Genomic DNA, 21,351 nt, shown 5'->3' with positions numbered 1-21,351 from the left:
TTCTATTTTAAAATGTGTCATGTGGGGTTCGAACCCACGCGTATTACTACACTAGTGCCTAAAACTAGCCCCTTAAACCACTCGGGCAATGACACGATATTGATCTGCTTCCCATTCAACAAACTCATTTAAAAACACTCCCTTTATTTTGCCTAAAACTAGCCCCTTAAACCACTCGGGCAATGACACGATATTGATCTGCTTCGAACTGGGATCTCAATCATGTGCTTCTTGTTAGGCGGATTCCAAATGGATCTAATCACAACAACATTTCAATTCATCAGTCTGACAACCCTCCATAACCAATACTGATTATTTCCCACCTGATCTTTAGTTTCATAAATATGCAAAGTATATTCTAGAATCTACTTTTTCCAACATTCATTTCAAAACAATAATTTTTTAAAAAATAGTAAATGAACTTGATCTTCAAAAATTAAAAGATCATTCAAACAACCTTACAATGGAATGGATGAAGCAAATGAAATCTACAAAATCAAGAATTTTCCGTAGTTGTATTTTAGAAAGTGAGCCATGTCAAAGTATCTTTCGTCAGCATTTGGAATGAATATTAAATGAATTCTTATTCAAATTATATTATTCAAATATATATACAATAAAATGAAATTACTTTTACCCTCTAAAATATCATTTGCATTCACATTCCTAATATATCGTGGGTGAAAGTGGGTGAAAGTCATGTAAAAACAAATTATTCTATATTTGGAAGTTAGTTTGTCAGTGAAAAATCGAAATAAATAAAATTTAATTAATTTTGTAATATATTTTTATTTTTTTTTATTTTTAATGAAAATCAAGGAAAAAATGCTTTGACTTGATAATTTTCGATAAAGAACTCATAACAAGCATCAGGATTCACATTTTCAATTATTTCATTAGTTTTTAATAGTCTAATTGTTAGAGTTTTTTTGTTTTTCTTAGTTATTATAGAGTTTATAACAGCAGCATAGAAAAATGGGTTTTATCAGTTTTGTAAGTATACAATACATATCTACCTTCTACCAATCTATCATACGAAATACTTTCTGTTGCACTTTGTCTTGTAATATAATCAACACTGTAATAGTTAGCAATTACTTCACTAAATTTATTAAACATTAGATTAGTTATAAACATATTTTTTTGTTTGTATTTTTACTTACTCTTTGAATGCAACTCTATATGTATTATCTTTCTTATTATAATCTATAATGTGACCATCCCACCAAGAATAATAAGCACTATCTATATTTTCGTCAACACCATACAATACAGATACTCTTTGATTTAAAAGAAACTTTGGTTTACAGTTGAAATCTGTTGGATAGATGCTGTTTTTGTTGTTCTTGTTGCTCTTGTTGTTGTTCATGTTTTTGTTGTTCTTGTTGTTGCTCTTGTTGTTGTGGCTTGTTTATATTAATCTTGTAACTATTTGTTGTAAATTGCTTTCATATTCTATTTACTTTGTGGAGATACTCCAAGTTGCCATATCTCTCCAAAAACAATCCAACATGTACAATGAAAATATGCATATAAGTCGATATCTTAATATCAGCGAGAATTAAATTGGAACCAAATTGTGATGACATATATCTCCATTGATATTCTTTGACAGGTTCATCAGATATCATGCAAGATATTAAGCAATGAAGTTGTTTCCAATATTTCTTTATCTATATTTTAATTAAAGACATTAGTTTTAATTGTTTTTTATTTTTTAACAAACTACACATCTTACCAATTCTAACTTATCATTATTATATACAGAATGATTCGACAAGGTCTTAATAAGAATATCTTGATTGATCAAGATATTTATATATTCCATATAGTTAACAGCTGACTGTTTGAATCGGTCATAGAATGTATAAGGCTGTACATGCAAGAGTGTACCTGGTGAGACCGTTATCAATGTCAGTTTAGCCGTACACTTGAGGAAGTCTTCGATGTCTTTTCGTAAGGTTTCATTGGTGTCACATAGCAGTAGTATCGGTTTACAAACAGTCTTAATAATGGACATGAACATGTATAACGTGTCTGGTGGAACTTTAGTTGGATCAATGTCAAGACTCGGTTCTGCAGCCATACCAGAGAAGCTCTTCATTTCGACCTTTGGGTTTTTGGCTTTAGACTTTTCTTATTCTTGACTCTCTGTCCTTCCTTCCTCATAAGCTCTCTAGTACGTGGCTTAAAGAATCCAGCAACATTCCCAATTGTAGAATGGTCGATCTTCTCTTGAGTGTCAGGATCCACTTTTCCAGATGAACCAGTACCTAAGCAAGTAGGACACCTGAATGTCGAGTTCCAATGAAATAGACCGCCAAGACCCATTACCGTGAGCCAACATTTCAAATCGAATGTGTAGAGTAAGTCTATTTGGTAATATCTATCTTATTATTTGATTCTAATTCTTTAACTTCCTGATTTAATTTAGATAACTGTTGTTTCAGTTCAGAGAAGATTTCGTCACCAAGATAAATAAGAAACATTAGACCATCGTTGGGAGATTTGAGAACAGTAACTGGCTTATTTATGGATATTGATTACAGCACACCATTAGACTGTAATTGGTGGATTTTGGATCAAATTGGTTGGTGTAATTTGCATATTATTAGCAGGCAACCTATTAATAACTATTGGTTGTGTTCTACTATACTACTTTCTCATCTCATTATTGTTATTTGAGATCAGATCATCAGCAGCCAACATTGTGTCTGCTAGAGATATTAAGTTATTCATTGTGTAAAATTTAGACTTTTGAATATGTTATTATCTATTTTTAAAAAATATATCATTAACGATTTCAATTAAAATAAAATTTTAATTTAAAATTTAATTTTTTAACCAAATATGTCAAGTTAAATAAAATGAGAGTCATTCTTAAAGGATAGCCATTATTTGAATTTTTTTTTCCTTTTTTGTACTCGAAACTTTTTCAAATTTGGTTATTTTTAAAAATTAATTTTAAATTATTAAATTATTAATTTTTTAATCCACAAATAAGAAATCTTGTTTCAATATATAAAAAGATCAATATATATATCATTTATTTAATCTTTGGAATTAAATGTTAAAATCAATGATATTTTGTAGGGATTAAATAAAAAATAAATCAATAAAATCAAGAAATTTATATTTTTAAATAGAATAATTAAGACTTCTCCAACATACTTAAATTTATTTTAGAACAAATTCTGTGGAATTGGAACCCCCCACACTAGTCCCTAAAACCACTCCAATATTACCAATGATTTTCCAAGAAATTAAAAACATTTCTCCAAACAAAAAAAATTTACCCAACCACTTTTAATATTATTTTAAACCAATGCAAAATGATAACAAACACAATAACAAGTCAACCAATACAAGAAATAGAATCAATTTATTCAATGACATAGATCATAATGATGATAATAATTTTAATATTTTTGATGTAGATGATGAATTACAATCAACAAATAGTAGAAATAGAACTAATAATAGATCTACAACAATATCATCACAACCATTGATAAATAATTCGAGTTTAACCAATTCATCATCATCATCTTTATTAGACTTTTGGTTTCAACCAGATGTCAAACCAGATTCAGATGATGATCTACCAGAGCACGGTAATCATTATGAGCATAAATGCTCTACAAACACTATTAGAAAGACTACAACACCTATTATAGATGACAATGACATCATAGTTAAAAAAACACTACAAACAGTTCAATCATCAACAGCACGAGTTTCTTTTAAACCAAACTTTTATGATATCGAAAGAGCATCCAAGAGAAGAGATGAATGCAATAATCAATTAAATATATTACTTAATAATAAGAAAAGATTAAATTCAAATATAAATAATGATATAGATAAAGCAGCAACAACAACTACTACTACAACTTGTTCTACATCTACAGATGATAACAACAACAACAACAACAAGTCAAAGTTTCAAAGATTATTCTTTAATCATAACAACAACAACAATAATAATAATGATTATAATGCAGATGACTTTATAACACCAAATAACAATAATAATAGTAAAGTAAATTCAAAGAAAAAACAACAACCAAATGGAGTAATAACTAAAATATCAAATAATAATAATAATAATAATAGTCCAATGAAAATAATAAATAATAATAATAGTATATCACCAAAGTTAATATCACACAAGGTATCACAATTAATAGCACCAAGTCAATTATCACCTATTAAGAAATCAGTACACCAGATAACACCACCAGTGAATCAAAATGCTACAACTAATAATACATCTGTTGCTACACCTACAAAATCACCAAGTAATAGTTATGATGTAGAGAATGAATTCTCCCCGTTCTCACTCGATTCAGCACCATTACTATCATCACCATTCAAACCAAAAGGTTTGTTTGATATCGAATCTAACGATGACAGTTACCTTTCACAAGTACAATCATCATTTGAATTCTCATTCTCTGGTCTCACCGGTGGTGTTGGTGGTAGTGGTCATACCCAACGACAATCACAGAATCTAATAGATTTATTTAACCAACAAACTAATAATAACAATAATAATAATAATAATAATGATATTCCTAAAACCACAACAACAACAACATCATCATCATCATCATCATCAAACAGTAATAATAAAAGATATGAAAGATTAATAGTTATAGATGTAAACTATGAGATATTCTCAAGTGCACCAAGTCAAGGTATAAATAGTTCAATACATAAAAAGACAATCAATGCATTCAATGAAGAGCTACAATTGAATAGAACAGTGTTGTTGTTTGGCGAGTGGATCTACAGCTTGGTGCATGCAGGTGATATCTTCAATGTCATAGGAGAGTTTGACTCTAACGGTCTGATTGTCATTGACAATGTCAAGAATCTGCTAGTTTTACACCCAGATTTCCTAATCACCGGTACCGAGCTTGGTGGAAGTTTCTCTTGTTCTCGGCGTGCACTCCTAAAAGAACAATTGACCAGTGAGTTCAACTCGACAGTTCCTCTCTACGGTTCGATAGTACATGAAATCTTTCAGCAATGTCTAACCGAGAATTCATTTGGTAGCGATGATATCGAGAGATTCAAACGTGACATTCTCTTGCAACCTTCGTTCGCGCTAAAGTTGTCTTCTCTTGGCGAAACACACCAGGTCGCCAGCGAGCATATCGGTGGATGGCAGTCAGTTATCCAGAGTTTCAGTTCGATATTCGTCGATTCACAGAATGGAAAACGAAACATTGTCGAAATCAATGGTGAGCAATGGCATCTCCAGATTACAAAGGTGTTGGACATCGAAGAGAATATATGGTCGCCAATGTATGGATTGAAAGGAAAGATTGATTCCTCTGTTGAAGTGAAACTGACACCTCCCTACCAAAAGGCAACCAGTCCATCAACCACAAGAAAAAGAAAAACAACAAATAATTCACCATATAAACAGCAGCAGCAGCAGCAACAAAATAATAACAAAAACAACAGGAATAGAGTACCAATCTATTTGAATGTACCATTCGAGATAAAGACAGGTAAACCTTATGAAGTACCAAACATTGCTCATACATCACAGGTTTTGATTTACACTTTGATGATGAACGATCGATATGAACAACATACCAACTTGGGACTGCTCTACTATTTGAAAAACTCCAAAGAGAGAGCTGGTAAATCTTTTGGAATCCTGCATCCAATTGTTCCCGATCGAAATCAAATTAGATCACTCATTGTATCGAGAAATCTATTGGCATACTATTTAAATTTGAATTCGCGATTCGTTTTGAATCCAAATCCAGTCTTACCTAAAATGCTCAAAGAAGAGAGAACCTGTTCGAAATGCTATTTGGTCGATCAATGTTTGCTGCATCATCGTGCCGTCGAGAATGGAGATCGTAACACCAGTGGACTTGGTGATCTTTTCGACGAAAAGACTTTACATCTTAAACAATCACATATTGAATATCTTAAAAAATGGAACAAGTAAATATTGATAATAACCAATAATATTATTGTTGTAATTTATATTAACAATTACTTTTAGATTAATTTCTTTAGAATTAGAATCAAATAATAACTATAGAAAATTAATTTGGAACTTTCCGAGTAGATTCAGAGAAGACAAAGGAATGTGTATTGGTTCTTTGACAATGGAAAGAGAAGAGTTTATACAAGGTGGTGTAATCTACAAGTTTGGATTGCCCAGCAGTGAAAAGGCTGCCAATGCTCTACTGTTTCAAGGTGACTATGTTACGGTTTCAATCGAGAGGAAATACTATGGTGTTGCCATAGGCCAGATAACCGAGATCTCTGCCAACTCTATCAAAGTACTCTGTCGTGAAAAGATAACAGAACCACCAGTCGTCGTACAATCAGATGCTGCCAACGATGATGACTTTTCTTTTATCAACAATGAAATGTCGAAATGTTCAATCAACAGTGATTGCAAACATGTTCATGCAAACCGTCGGATCAAACCACTCTTAAAGATAGAATATGAAAACGATGATATCAAGAGTCAAGAGATGAAAAAGAAAAAGAGTAAATCACCGCTGCTCCAATCAAAGTCAAACTCGTTCATTACAAGTCAGTTGAATGCTAGTGGTGGCAAGCCAAAAGTTGGTGTATCGGCGCAACGTACCATTATGAATCGATCCAGAAAGAATTATAATCTTTTTGGCAGCAGAACCGGTGGAGATGAACCAATGACATTTAGAATCGATAAGGACGAAGGATCTTCTTCGAGTTTCTCAATATTAAAATCGAATCTATTCAACTTGTTTATGCCAACAACCTCTTCGAGATTACGCGATTTGATAGTAGACTTGGAACAACCTCAGTTTGATTATCAAGACCGACTAAGCTCATTGATCAACAACAATGACTTTGACCAATTAATTAGTAAAAGATCATTGAATCCCGACCAATCCAATGCAATTAAAAGAGTAATATTGGCAAAGGATTACTCTTTGATTCTGGGTATGCCAGGTACTGGAAAGTCAAATTCCATAGCACATCTCGTCAGCATCTTATACTCTTTGGGTAAATCCGTTCTTTTGACTTCGTTTTCACATACATCTTTGGATTCGCTACTTGAAAAATGTGTTGGTGCAGGTGTCAATCACATGCTACGTATAGCCTCCAATATCAATCAGGTTGCAGAGCCACTTCAAAAGTTCTGTTTAGAACGTCAACAATTTTCGTCAATCACAGAGATGAAGAAATTTCTCGATAGTCATCGAATCATTGCTACTACATGTTTGGGAACCAACCACGCCTACTTTAATCAATCACGTAAATTCGACTATTGTATTATCGATGAAGCATCGCAGTTGACGCAACCAATGTGTTTTGGTGTATTGAAATACTGCTCGAAATTCGTTTTGGTCGGTGACAACTACCAACTTCCACCATTGGTGCAAAACTCGGAAGCAAAAAAATTAGGTATGGAAGACTCGCTTTTCAAGCGTCTGAGCAGTGCACACCCATCAGCAGTCACCTACCTCCACTATCAATATAGAATGTGCAGTGATATTATGTACCTCTCAAACGAATTGATCTATAATGGACGTCTGAAATGTGGAAACTACCAGGTAGCCAATGCCTCAATGACCAGTGTCAATTGCCAACGTGCATCACTCATCTATCCACCAACTGGATGGGTCAGTCGAGTATGTCAGCCACAGGTCAAGGTTCAATTTTTAAATACCGACCAACTCTCTGATAGCAAAGAGCAAAAAATAGGTGATCTCTACTCTAATAGCACTGAGGCACTTGTTGTCTCACAGATTGTACAATGTCTCTTGTACAGTGGTGCCAAACAATCAGACATTGGAATCATATCTCCCAATAGAATACAACTCCGAAACATTAAGCGAGCAATAGCCGATATCTTTGAGCGTCAATCGGATCTCGATAAATCCACGACACAAGCTCTGCCCTATGCCGATATCGATATATTTACCATTGACAAGTATCAAGGTAAAGATAAAGATTGCATTCTTATATCAATGGTTAGGAATAATAATCAAGAATTAGTAAGTATTAATTTAATGATATCATAATAACTGTACATTAATTAACAACAACTTTACTTATATTATAGATTGGCGATTTATTAAAGGATTGGAGAAGATTAAATGTATCATTTACAAGAGCTAAAAAGAAACTCTTGATCATAGGAAGTTTAAGTACACTATCTTCATTCCCGCTCTATGATGATCTCTTTCAAATACTTAAAGATAAACAATGGATTACAAATTTACAACTATAAAATAATTGGCAATTGGATGTGCCTTTTGCTGGTCCTACAACTGCACCATTCACAATAAATTCAAAATAACTTTGTTAACATTTTTATTTTATTTCTTTAATTTTCGTACAATTAATAAGTGTTGTATAATAGTATTGATTGGTAAATTGGGGATTTGTGAAATTGTTTCAAGTGGATCAATATTCATATCGAGTGAGCTTGATTTTCCAGTTTCTCCAATCACCAAATGTTCGATTCCGTATTGATAGTGGTGTACCTCATAGGTACGTTATATTGGTGATCATTGGAGTATTGTATAGAAAGGTTGAGAAAGCATAACTTCAAGTCCTTCAAAGAATTTGGAATTGGATAAACACCAATTGATATTAAGAATTCATGAATTCCAGCAGATTCAGCAACAGTTCTGAAGATGATTATTACAAAGATATCATTTGCTGGGTTTATTTAATAAAGATAAGCTTCTGGTGTCCAAATATTATAAAATTTATTGGTGCTGACTACTATTGAAAAGTACTATTCTCAGTTAACCATTCAACCATATCATTATGATTATAAAAAGTAGCGATATCTATAACTCTTTGGATATTTCCTTCAGTCCGATTTTCAAAGAGCCATTTGACAACATCTAGATGATTATTTTCTGCAGCCAACTCCATTGCTTTGCTAGAACATCCTTCTGTCCGATTTTCATGCAGCCATTTCACAATACCTAGATCATTATTTCCTGCAGCGTAGTCCATTGCGTTTTTGGAACATTTGCCTATTCGATATCGATGCAACCACATTAAAATATTGAAATTTCCACGTTTGGCCGCAGTATCCAGTAGATTGACACCTTTGGTGCAATGAGCATCACGCTTCTCTTTTCTCAGAAACTCCAACACGTTCATCCTGTTGTGAAATACCGCTTGGAAATACATTGACACTCCTACTCTATCTTGTGTTCGGTTAGTAGCCAACCATTTTATGATTTCGAGATTTCCTGAAGCAGCTGCATTATCGAACAGATTTGGTGTTTTCTTAGTGCCGTTGACTCTGTCCGAGAAGTATCTAACCATCTCTAGATTATTAGAATGTGGTGACATAGACAAATTGAATTGGTAATTTCTGAATATATTAGGCAGTGAGTCAAGATACAGTAGGATTTCAAATCGATTATTTACGACAGCAAAGTGTAAGTAATCGATTTGGTGAGAGTGTGAAGTCTCGAGAATCCTTTGTTTAGATTCTAAACCTTGACCTTCAATGATTAACATTACAATATCCAAGCGACCCATGATTATCGCACGAACAATAACATCAGAAATATCATATGATTGCTCATCTTTGATTGGATGCCTTTGGTAGTATTGTTTGAGAAGCTCTATATAACCATTAGCGGTGATTGCAAGTGGACATTCTTTTAAATCGTTCCATCTATATACTTTTTGATATGGTATTGCCCTATGATATTGATAAATAATGTCAAAGATAAAGCAATTTAAGAATTTGTTATTAAATACACGTAAATATAAATCTTTATTCATTTGATGTAAATAATAAAAGATTAAAAAATTAAAAATAAAAATAGAATCGGTTTTGCGATCTTGATTATTTCTTTTTTAAAAATTGGCAAAAAAAAAAAGGAAGAACCTTTTTTTATTTATTTCTAATATTGAATTGTTCAAAGTGGTGATTGGTTTGTTTGTTGATTTTAATATAATATAACATGATTTTGTATTGTTAACAATTATGTAAGGTCGACTATTCTATTATGGTTCTATTTGAGTTTGTGTGGTGTTGGTGCCATTGGATTGTTCGGAAATAATATGTCCATTCGAGTGGTCGCTGCTTTCGCTTGAACTATCAGAGTCACTGTCAGATTCGTCTTTACTGATAGGAGTGTTATTGTTGTTGGTATTGTTATTGTTGTTGTTATTATTTGATGAGATGATTGGTTTTGTTTGTGGTAATACTACATTTACATTGTCATTGGTGGCGACAACAGTGGTGGTATCGCTATGCTCTGGTTCGTCAAAGAAAAGCTCGACTCTAAAGTCCTCTGGGTAGGCCTTGTGCTTCTTGTCCTTGTGGGCCTTGTCCAAGCCTGGCTTGGTAACTACTTCGTGTGCATTGGTGAATGCAGTGTTGATCCAAAACATGAAAAGACGCTCGTCCTTCTCGCAAACTTCGATACGCACATCACCGCTCACTTCGATCTTTCCAATCTCAAAACCAATATATTCGTCGGTGTCTCCTTCGTTCTCCTCTTTCTTTCCAGCGAGGATTTGATTTTGGTTGTAGGTTTGATAGTCGAAATTGCTAATGGTGCTCTGCGACACTGTGTGGTCGAGCTTCACAGTGGAACCGCCACTCTTTCCAACGGTGGAATTCGATCTGCTCTGTGATGATGACAAAGTTGGTGATGACTTGCCTGCCTCTAGTTGTGCTGTTGACGATGAAGATGAAGATGATCCCTTATCCTTCTTTGCTGCTGCCATCTTCTTCTTTTTCTTCTTGTCTACTCTATGGATAGTAACATTTAAAAAGTCATCCTAATATTTATGAAACACAAGATTAATAAAAAGTACAAGTTGAATTGATATATGAATTATTTTACCTTTGAATTGAAGACTGGATTCTTTCCAACACAAATATTCAAATTGATCTCAGAGAGATTGACTTCGAATGGCAGTGGTTTGAGTACGATCTTTCTCAAGACTTGTGGACGTGGGAACTCGAACTTCTGAACGAGGTGCTTGCCAAAGTAATGAACGTAACGAATCTGACTTGGGATGGTAACACCCTTTTGGTTGTATGTTCTCAATGCAGCGTAGAATTTCAATGACTCCTCGGTGTTCTTCCACATTCCACAGTAGAGCAACCAACAACAAATCATCAAACCGGTTCTACCCTTACCGGCTTTGCAATGAATGACTGCGATATTCTTTGGATCCTGCTTCATCCACTCGTCGACATCCTTACAGAAATCGTTGATCAATGCAAACTCTGGTGCATTGTGGTCGTCGAATGGATAGCAACCAACACGTCCGTAGAACTTGCTGTGATCGTAGTCTCTTTCCGAGCACAAGTTGTAAACTCTATAATGATCCTTATGATAGTGATCCAAGAATCTCTGGACTTCTTTCATTGGATTTCTGAATACTCCCTCTACTTTTTCACTTGGGAATCCCATTGCTATAATTCTATCTGTGATATCTGTGTGTCGAAAATAACATAATTAATTAGTTAAATCAATGAATATGATGAATCATCTATATAATATTATTAACTAAACTTACAAGCTAAATCTAGATCGAATCCATTCTTTTGGTATCTCCTCTTTTGCTTGGATACTGCAACTCTAAGCAAATGACTCATTTTTCTTTTAGTTTGATAGATAAGAAGGCAATGTCCTAGACATTTCAAAATAATTTCGAAATTGCAGATATAAAAGTTAGTAAATGAAGGTATCATTAATGTAAACATGATTTTCTAATGTTTCAAACAGCAACAACAACAACATAGTTTAATTAAAATAGTAGATAGACAAAATAGATTGTATAGGTTTGATTGATTGATTGATTGATTGTTGATTGATTAAATTTAAAACACATTGAATAATAATCAATATTTTAAATATATGATTCATTGCGAAGAAACAAGACAATAACTTGGTGAATGATATAACTATCGACTATTGATGTATCATGTAATAAGAGTTTGAATTACCTCCTTCATCTAGTATAATAGTTGTACAATCTATCCAATCTAGAATCGCAATAGATAACAGATGCTTATTAATTATTAGTGGCCAAATAGATGATTGATTAAAAAAAAATCAAAAGTAATATATATATCTCTATCTTTCGTATCAAAGCAAGAGTGGTTGAACCAATTCAAAAAAAATGATTATTATTACTATTACTATTATTAATATTATTGCTATATTTTAAATAAATAAAAAAAACAAGCAATTAAGACCTTGATATTTATAAGCTATTATTTTTCTTGATATTATTACTATTATTATTTTTATTATTACTATGCTGATATTATTAAATATGTTTAGTAACTAAAGGACATGACAGTCCTATTTAATTATATTATTATTATTTTAAAGATCTTTTTGTTTTTTTTTTTTTTTTGTTATTAAATTTGAATTTGTTTATAACTACTGTTGTAAATATAATTTTGATGATAGAGAGGAAATAAATAAAAAAAAGTGAAGCAGTAGTAGTATCAAGGAGTTTGTTGTGTGTTGCAGGAGAAGATTAAATTGATTTTAAAATAAACAATTAATTGTTATAACTAACAACAATAATAAACATTAGTGTAATGATATTAATTTTATAAGGATGAAAATAAAAGTGTGTGTGTGTGTGTGTTTGGGTTTGAGTTGGTTTTTGTGGTGTTCAATATCTAATGTGGTCGGTATTGTAGTGAGAAATTGAGATATGTCGGGTGTGTTTTGGCTACTGCATTAATATCACAATTATATATTGTTTAATTGAAAATAACAATTACTGAATATCTAAAGTGATATGTTAAATACAAAAAAAAAAAAAACAAAACAAAACAAAAATAATAAACACAATAAAAAGGAAACACAGATTAGTTTGTGGTTATAGTAGAATACCGTATTTATCTAATCTTTATCCATTATAAGTATTATCGCGATTATAAATTACAATCAAAAATAAATACATAAAAAAGGTAACAGTAAATAGGAGGAGAGAGTTGGGTTGGGTGTTGTTCGGTATATCAGAGTAGAAACTACAGTAGTAATGATATGATGTTCTGTTTATTCTACTCTGTTCTATTCTACTCTGTTCAATTGTTCTGCTGCAATATTTTATTCTTTCATTGTCAAGTTGTTGTAGTTACTACACTTTGCTGTATTTATTGATGTCATTGGTATTGTTGTTGTTGTTGTTGTTGTTGTTGTATTGATTTTTCCTCAAATTCCAATCAGTATATCTATTCATACCTTAGGTAATGATCTTGAACTGAAAATAATATGTAATCCTAACTTGTCAATGATATAAATAGTAGTAGATTGTTTTCGTTTTTTTTTTTTTTTTGTTTTTTTTTTTTTGAACAAAAAAAATTTTGAATAAATTATTCAAATTTTTGGCAAGAGTTTGAAACTATTTTTGGTTTCTACTTGTATTATTGTGATAGTATGTCTTGAGAATGTTTGTTTGTTTTGTTTGTGGTGTGATACTATATCAAATAAACTATCAATCTTTTTTTGTTACTGTTTAAAATTTAGCTACAAATCTTTAAATTGCTTGTAATATTACTTTTTTGCTATGTTCTGTTTTGTGTCTTTTAAATAAACTACAAGTAATGTATCTACAATTTTTAAATAAAAATAACTGATTTTATGAGGACAAAATTTGTGCAAAAATCATTGTTGGTTTTTTGGATTTTTTTTTTTTACTTTTTTTTTTTTTTTCTTTTCTTTTTTTTTTGCATCAAAACAAATCACGCAAAATTTAATTGTATTGGGTAAGCCGATCTCACAATGAATGCCAATTTATTTTTAATATTTTTTTGCTTTTAAATTTGAATTCTGATTTTTTAAACATTTAAATAAAAATAAAATAAAAAATCTATTTAAACCAAAAATATTCGTTGGTTAGTGTTTAAATACTTGAAACTTTTTTCTTTTCTTAATAATATGTAAATTTATCTAATTCATTTAATAAAGATTAAATAATCTTTTCGAAAAAAAAAAATATTATATTTTATTCTAGAATGAAAAACAAAAGTGAAGTCACCATTGTAATAAATTCGTTGTTTATTCAAACAGGTCCAAAGAATCTATAGAATTTAATAGAAACAAAGTTTTTGAATTTTTTGAATTTTTTGAATTTTTTTGTATGGTGATTCTATTGTTAAATTAAAGAGAGATTTCAAAGTTATTGTTTTACATGAAAACATTCATTACATTACAATTGTAAATAGTTAATATATATATATATACGTATATATTTATAATTCATAATTATGGATAGTCTGTTGGATGATGACATTGTTACAGAGATGGAGTTGATGGTCGATATGTCATGTCATCGATGTGTCGACGATATCACAGAGAAGATAAAGTCGAGTTCACTCAAGAAAACAGAGATAACCGGTGCCGATATAGGTGCGCAACGATTGTTTTTAAAGAGTGGTGCTGATCTGGCAGTCGATATTATCGAGACCATCAATAGAACGACCGGGCGCAATGCAACATTGAGTGGGTTCGGTACAAAGGGCAGTGCTGTATGCTCGGTTGGCGTAGCCGAGGGTTGGGAGAAAGGATGTGGAGGTGCCGGTGGTGTCGGAAGTGAAGGTGTTCACGGAGTGATTCGAGTAGTAGAAATAGACACAACTAACACCACCACAACACATAACAATGGTATACTATTCGAGGGTAGAATCGGTGGATTGAAACCCAATACCAAACACTCCATTGCCATACATCAATATGGTGACTTGACCAATGGTTGTGAGAATGTAGGTGATATATACAAACCGATAGCAAAAACAACAACAAATACAGAATTCAATGGTATATTAGGTAGGATTATAAAATCAACTAAAGACTTTCATAATTTATGTTACTAATATATATATATATATATATATATATTTATTAAAACAATATAGGTACATCAATTGCAAATGAAGATGGAAAAGTTGAATTTAGAGTTTTAAATAAAGAGTATCCTGATTTTTGGTCATTAATTGGAAGATCTATTGTTTTGCATTCGATGAAAGACGATGGTAGATCATTGGATAGACGTATAGCATGTGGAATCATTTGTAGAGCAGCAACCATCGGACAGAATCCAAAGAGAATATGTCCATGCGATAATCAACCAACAGAACCGATGACTGCCGAGCTAAAAGCAGCTCAAGATAAACAGTTTCAACAACAACAACAACAACAACAATCACCTAAACTTTAAATATATTAAGTTTAAACTATTAATATTAATACAAGCGATTAACATCTAACATTATATATTGTAACCAAAAATTAAAATTGGAAAAGGTCAATGATTTACAGATAAAAAGAAAACATCTTTGACATGTCGTGTCACACAAATATAAATCTAATAATATCCACTACTCAAAAGGTTTGTAATATCAATAATAAACCACACACAAACCCCAAACCCATCTTAATTATCAACTTCTTCGAGCTCCCGAGCTGCAGGTGACATCTACCTCTTCCTCTTCCCCTTCTTATTCTTTTTTTAAAATCCTCTCCACAATTTTCTCCACTGTTTCATAGTGTAGCCACTTCACATCTTCGCACTTTGAAGAAACTCCTCCTTCGTCATCAACCAACCTACTCCTTCACACATTCTTCTCCTCCCTGGCAAATAATTATTGTTTGAATATTATCAAACAATCATATCTAAGAATAATAAAAAAAATATCAAAACAAAAAAAAAACGTCATATCCATGTCCTGAATTGAAATTGTTGGTGATTTTGATGGGTCCTCACGTTTTATTTTGTTTTTTCATTATCATTGTGTTCTATGTTCACCCCAAAAATTTAAAAAAATCTGACTTTTCTCATGAAAAATAGATACCCAAGTGCCAAAGAAATGTGTGATGAATATAAAGTCGAACACGAAAAATCCAGTGTCCATGTATGTAAAATGGGTGGGCATGACAGTAGGTAAAAAAAAAAAAAAACTGACAAATAAGTCTTAAAAAAAAAAAAAAAAAAAAAAAAAAAAAGCGTTGACCAATTTTTATTGTTTAGAATAATAATTAATTCTCTTTACTTTTTATTTATCTGTTTTTTTTTTATTATTAAATATCTATTAATTTGATATTAATATATTATTATTATTATCTTTTTTTTTTTTATTTTGCTACTATTACAACTTTTATATTATTATTAAAACTACAATAGATTGTACTGGTGCACCATCTCTACAATCCGTTTTTGAACTTTTAAAGGAAATCAAGAAAAAAAAGTATGCAAAAGCTTTCATATAAATATATTAAATATATATAGATAGATAGGTTGGAGCATTACAATGAGAAATCAAGTTAATTTTACTTTGAATGATCATTTCACATTGCACACCATATCATAAAACAGAATCTGTTAAAAAAAAAAACAAGTGGGGATAATCAACATTGGATCTATTTATATTTGAAATAGTAAACAATCAAATAAACAACCACACATGTACAACGATTTTATTTGTTATTTAATTTGTTTTTTAAAATTCAGGATTAATTGTTAGTACACACACACACACATTCAATTCCAACTTCTAACTATATAAACCTATCAAATTTTCAGACATCTATAAAACTGTTAGCAAAACCAACATTCACAAAAACCCACTCACCCACTTACCCACCACACACAACTCACTTAAATGAAAGTCAGTCATGACATCGATACAATAACAATTATTATTAGGTCCTAGTACCCCACCAAACATAGTTGTTTCTTACAAGAATTTAAGACCAACATGAACATCCTTTAAATTCCCATATCAGTGTTTACTGTTCAATTCAACTCTATTTGTATAGTTCTACACGAATAACAATGTTTCTACGTTTGAATGATCTCTATTTATAAACAAACAACAATTTCAATATTTCCACTATTTTCAAATCAGTCTTTCTACAACTTTTAAGCAGCATAGAATAACATTTATTTATATATATCTGTATTTTTAAAAAAATAATAATAAATATTTATTAATAAATTTGTAATTTTAGATTAAATATACATAAGATTAAGTCAATCATGATCCCTATTAGATTTGAATCATTGGATGAAGCAGAACAAAAGTGTCCAGGTTCTGTTCCACATGGTGGTAGATTGGTAGATTTGTTGTTGAAGGGCGACGATTTGGTAGAGTTGAAGAAGCGTTCATTGTCTTTGCCATCTTTGGTCCTCACTCGTCGTCACCAATGCGATATCGAATTGATTTTGAATGGTGGTTTCTCACCACTCACTTCATTCATGGATGAACCAACCTACAATCGTGTCGTCGAAGAGATGCGTCTTCCATCGGGAATCCTATTCCCAATGCCAATCACATTGGATGTAAATCAAGAATTTGTAAATATTAAAATATTCCACCACCACCACCATTATTTTTGGACAGTTCTGAAGTAATTTCATAAACTAACAAATAGATTGATTAAAAAATTAGGTTGATATTATTAATGGTCTCAATGTAAAAGATATTGCTTTGAGAGACGAAGAAGGAAATTTAATTGCAGTTATGAATGTTAGTTCGATTTTTAAAGCAAATAAAGAAAAAGAATGTAGATTATCAATGGGATCGGTCGATCCATATCACCCAGGTGTCGACCAAATCTTAAAGTCAAAGGAATATTATATCGCCGGTAAATTGGAAGGTGCTCAATTGCCTGTACACTACGACTACAATTCATTGAGAAGAACGCCATTGGAAGTGAGAACTATGTTGGCCGAGCGCGGTTGGACCAATGTCATTGCTTTCCAAACTCGTAATCCAATGCATCGTGCTCATCGTGAGTTGACTGTTCGTGCCGCCGAGCTCAATCCAGGTTGTAAATTATTGATTCATCCAGTTGTCGGTATGACCAAGCCAGGTGACATCGATTATCACACTCGTGTAAAGTGCTACCAATCGATTATGGGATCGTACCCAGAGGGATTGGCAGAGCTCTCTTTGCTACCATTGGCTATGCGTATGGGTGGACCACGTGAGGTCGTTTGGCACGCCATCATCCGTAAGAATTTCGGTGCCACTCATTTCATCGTAGGTCGTGACCATGCCGGCCCAGGAGAAGATAAGTCTGGAAAGCCATTCTACGAGCCATACGAAGCACAAGAGAACGCTTTGAAATACGAGTCGGAACTCGGTGTAAAGATCCTCCCATTCCAAATGATGGTCTACGTCGAAGCCGAAGACAAATACTACCCAGTCGACCAAGTTCCACAAGGTGCAAAAACCTCGAATATCTCTGGTACCACTTTGCGTCACTTGCTCAGAACCGGTGGTGAAATTCCAAATTGGTTCACCTACGAATCAGTAGTGAGAATTCTTCGTCAATCGTGTCCACCACGTGTCAAACAAGGATTCACAGTATTCTTCACTGGATTCAGTGGCAGTGGAAAATCGACCATCGCCAACGCCCTTCACGAGGCACTGTTGGCTGCCAACGAGAGATCGATCACTTTGTTGGACGGAGACGTCGTACGTACTTTCCTCTCATCAGAACTAGGATTCTCCAAGGAGCACCGTGATCTCAATATTAAGCGTATCGGTTTCGTCGCATCGGAAATCAACAAGGCCGGTGGAATTGCCATTTGCGCACCAATCGCACCATACGAAGTTGCCAGAAAATTCGCACGTGACTTGGTAAACAACAACCAAGGTGGATTCGTCGAGGTACACATCAGCACTCCAATCGAAGTTTGCGAGAAGAGAGACCGTAAGGGACTGTACGCCAAGGTGCGTGCCGGTCAACTGAAAGGTTTCACCGGAATCGATGATCCCTATGAAGCTCCAGTCAACCCAGAACTAAAGATCGACACAACCGACACTACAGTTTCAGAATCAGTTAAACAAATTTTGAGTTTCTTACAAAAAGAAGGTTATATCCAATAATTTGTTGTTAGTTTATTGATTATTATAAAATTATTAAAAAAAAGTAGTAGTAATAAAATAAAATATATTATTTATATATAAAAAAAAAAACTAGCGGTTTATTTATTATTGTTTATATTGATTTTCTAAATAGCTGCCAAGAATATCTTGTTCTTTTAATTCAGATTCTTTTCCAAAGTTTAAGAGATATTCATAGATTTCTCCATAACCATTTTCATATGCGTAATCGGATGCTGCTCTTGCAATTTTGGTTTCTTTAACAATGTCTGGTCGTACAGTACAAAGTTGTTTGATGATTTCAAAATATCCAAATGATGCTGCTTTGATGACGGCTTCTCTTGTAAAGCCTTCGCTTCTGTTTTGCAAGAGGAATTCGACAATTCCCAGATGACCATTGGACGATGCAATGTCAACAGCAGAGGCAGTACATCCTGCATTATTATCGTGAATATACTTTACAATTTCCAAGTTTCCTCTGGTGCAAGGAATGTCCATAAATTGATCGTTTTTCAATCCAAGTTCACCAATGAAATATTTGATTATTGGAAAGTTGCCTCTGTTCAATGCAATGTTAACTGCTTTATTGCTGGGAGGATACCCGTTGCAACTTAGATACTTTACACATTCCAAATCGCCCGAGAAAACAGCATGCACTATCACATTGTCTTGTTTTGATATAAGATCGTTGAATCGTGGAATAACAGATTTCAATACCTCTAGATTGTGTGTTTGTAGAGCATCATAATAACAACTCGCATACTTATCTCTAACTACATATGTCATTGTTCCACCTTCAACATATTGATTCAGCCTCTCTAAAAATGTATCAACGTATCCATATCTAACGAGTTGGTTAGGACGATCACACAATTGATCCCATCGGTATACCTCTGGTCGCTTATACCAATAGAGATCTCGATGATTGATCAAATAGTGCTCTGTTAGTTCATGTACAAAACTGAATATCTTTTTTTGAATATATATTGGTTTTAATACATCTTTTATTGTTGTTACTATTTCTTTATTATTATTCATCCTATAGTTTATAATTATCTTTACATATTTATTAAAATCAAAAAATAAATAAATAATAATAAACACTTTCATTCATCTTAAATCTGGCAAGATATTTTTATTATGTTTTTGAGATTTTGTCAAGAATCTACAACTTTATTTCTTTGATTTTCAAAATAATTCTGCACTGTGCAATCAAGTAAGTATTATTTTTTAATTTAAATTTACTGCATCAGGTACATTTTGCGAGCTTGGACCTCCAGCTGATGATTCAATCTCTGTTTTTGTGGTGAACTCTTCCCATCGTTTCTGATCTTTGAGCAACAATTCAGTTTTAGCAACAACCAATTTGTTTGCTTCTGGAGTGACAAACAAATGCATGGTATCGTCACCCTCTGCTTCATAGACTCTAATTAAAATATCCAATATTTTCGATGGATCACCTGTTTGCTTACCACTATATTGATTGATAATGTAATCCAATGCACCATGAACTTGTTTGTATGCCTCAATCTTTTTAGTTGGTTTATAAACTTCAGCCTATATATATTTATAATAAATAAAAATAAAAATAAATTAATATCTATTATTCGTAATATAATAAATAATATTAATGATAATTACACCTAAAATACCGGTTCTAAATGAACCAAGATTGACAGTGGTCACTTTAATACCGAATGGTTTAACCTCTTGAGCATAGGATTCTGTCAATCCATCGAGAGCAAACTTGGTAGCGCAGTATGTGCTATGACCTAGGACACCTTTGAGAGCACCAACCGAGGAGATGCTGAATACATATCCTGATTGTTGGTTTCTCAAGATTGGCGAAACATTACGAAGAACGTTGAATACAGAGAATACGTTGGTGTCAAAGTTGGCACGAACATCTTTGTCAGTGTTCTCCTCCAAAGCACCAGAGATGCAGAATCCAGCGTTATTCACAACAACGTCGATTCTTCCGAATTTCGAGAGTGCATCGTTCAACGATTGCTTGACACTCTCTTCGTTCACCAAATCTACTGTTACCGCCAAGAAACGATCGTTCTCTCCAAGTGTACCGACAGCATCGATCAACTGTTGTTTATCTCTCGATGTACCAACCACTTTGAATCCATAGGTCAACAGTTTCTTGACTATCGCCAACCCGATTCCCTTTGAAGCTCCAGTAACATACCAGACCTTATCGGTTGACTTAATTTCTAAAGTTGACATTTTATTTATTTAATAAAGTATTTAAAATAAAGTTATTATTATTATTAATATTATTGCTTTCTATTTATATGTTGTTTTAAATTTATTATAATTTTGATATATACTTAAATATGTTTGAAACTACATTATTTATAGTAAAAGCATCTTCACCTAACATTCATTTTAACAAACAACATGTTTTGTATTCTATTCTCAATGAGCACATTGTTGGTCACATAAATTGATATTATGAAGGAAAAAGC

At 32.6% G+C, this 21,351-nt stretch overlaps 8 protein-coding genes and 1 non-coding gene across 9 annotated transcripts; 4 read left to right on the top strand and 5 right to left on the bottom strand.

Moving 5' to 3' along the window:
• Window positions 1–13: 13 nt before the first annotated feature.
• Window positions 14–95, bottom strand: PPL_04252. Its single transcript has one exon. It is a non-coding gene; the product is annotated as a tRNA-Leu (tRNA).
• A 249-nt stretch (window positions 96–344) lies between these two features.
• Window positions 345–568, top strand: PPL_04251 (uncharacterized protein; the record flags this gene model as incomplete). The annotated part of the gene is made up of 2 exons (XM_020575160.1): window positions 345–351; window positions 414–568. 2 exons carry the CDS (start codon window positions 345–347, stop codon window positions 566–568), a joined length of 162 nt encoding a protein of 53 aa, XP_020434680.1.
• A 246-nt stretch (window positions 569–814) lies between these two features.
• PPL_04250 (uncharacterized protein) lies at window positions 815–2,331 on the bottom strand (the record flags this gene model as incomplete). Its single annotated transcript, XM_020575159.1, has 7 exons — window positions 815–937; window positions 1,009–1,102; window positions 1,164–1,280; window positions 1,309–1,406; window positions 1,464–1,673; window positions 2,003–2,131; window positions 2,206–2,331. 7 exons carry the CDS (start codon window positions 2,329–2,331, stop codon window positions 815–817), a joined length of 897 nt encoding a protein of 298 aa, XP_020434679.1.
• A 994-nt stretch (window positions 2,332–3,325) lies between these two features.
• Window positions 3,326–8,260, top strand: PPL_04249 (DEAD/DEAH box helicase domain-containing protein; the record flags this gene model as incomplete). Its single annotated transcript, XM_020575158.1, has 3 exons — window positions 3,326–5,970; window positions 6,032–8,024; window positions 8,093–8,260. 3 exons carry the CDS (start codon window positions 3,326–3,328, stop codon window positions 8,258–8,260), a joined length of 4,806 nt encoding a protein of 1,601 aa, XP_020434678.1.
• Window positions 8,261–8,760: 500 nt separating this feature from the next.
• PPL_04248 (uncharacterized protein) lies at window positions 8,761–9,786 on the bottom strand (the record flags this gene model as incomplete). Its single annotated transcript, XM_020575157.1, has 1 exon — window positions 8,761–9,786. The coding sequence occupies one exon, from the start codon at window positions 9,784–9,786 to the stop codon at window positions 8,761–8,763; it is 1,026 nt and encodes a 341-aa protein (XP_020434677.1).
• Window positions 9,787–10,011: 225 nt separating this feature from the next.
• Window positions 10,012–11,435, bottom strand: pten (protein tyrosine phosphatase; the record flags this gene model as incomplete). Its single annotated transcript, XM_020575156.1, has 2 exons — window positions 10,012–10,794; window positions 10,860–11,435. 2 exons carry the CDS (start codon window positions 11,433–11,435, stop codon window positions 10,012–10,014), a joined length of 1,359 nt encoding a protein of 452 aa, XP_020434676.1.
• A 2,819-nt stretch (window positions 11,436–14,254) lies between these two features.
• ccs (copper chaperone for superoxide dismutase) lies at window positions 14,255–15,204 on the top strand (the record flags this gene model as incomplete). The annotated part of the gene is made up of 2 exons (XM_020575155.1): window positions 14,255–14,804; window positions 14,903–15,204. The coding sequence occupies 2 exons, from the start codon at window positions 14,255–14,257 to the stop codon at window positions 15,202–15,204; spliced, it is 852 nt and encodes a 283-aa protein (XP_020434675.1).
• Window positions 15,205–15,853: 649 nt separating this feature from the next.
• Window positions 15,854–18,880, top strand: PPL_04245 (sulfate adenylyltransferase; the record flags this gene model as incomplete). Its single annotated transcript, XM_020575154.1, has 3 exons — window positions 15,854–15,927; window positions 16,995–17,340; window positions 17,435–18,880. The coding sequence occupies 3 exons, from the start codon at window positions 15,854–15,856 to the stop codon at window positions 18,878–18,880; spliced, it is 1,866 nt and encodes a 621-aa protein (XP_020434674.1).
• A 105-nt stretch (window positions 18,881–18,985) lies between these two features.
• PPL_04244 (short-chain dehydrogenase/reductase family protein) lies at window positions 18,986–21,109 on the bottom strand (the record flags this gene model as incomplete). Its single annotated transcript, XM_020575153.1, has 3 exons — window positions 18,986–19,846; window positions 20,123–20,434; window positions 20,519–21,109. 3 exons carry the CDS (start codon window positions 21,107–21,109, stop codon window positions 18,986–18,988), a joined length of 1,764 nt encoding a protein of 587 aa, XP_020434673.1.
• Between the last annotated feature and the right edge of the window lie 242 nt (window positions 21,110–21,351).

Source organism: Heterostelium album, assembly GCF_000004825.1.
Source record: "Heterostelium album PN500 unplaced genomic scaffold PPL_contig9, whole genome shotgun sequence".
NCBI classification, from domain to species: domain Eukaryota; phylum Evosea; class Eumycetozoa; order Acytosteliales; family Acytosteliaceae; genus Heterostelium; species Heterostelium album.
Note: the sequence above shows the minus strand (reverse complement) of the source record. Positions and strands in the feature narration are given on the sequence as shown.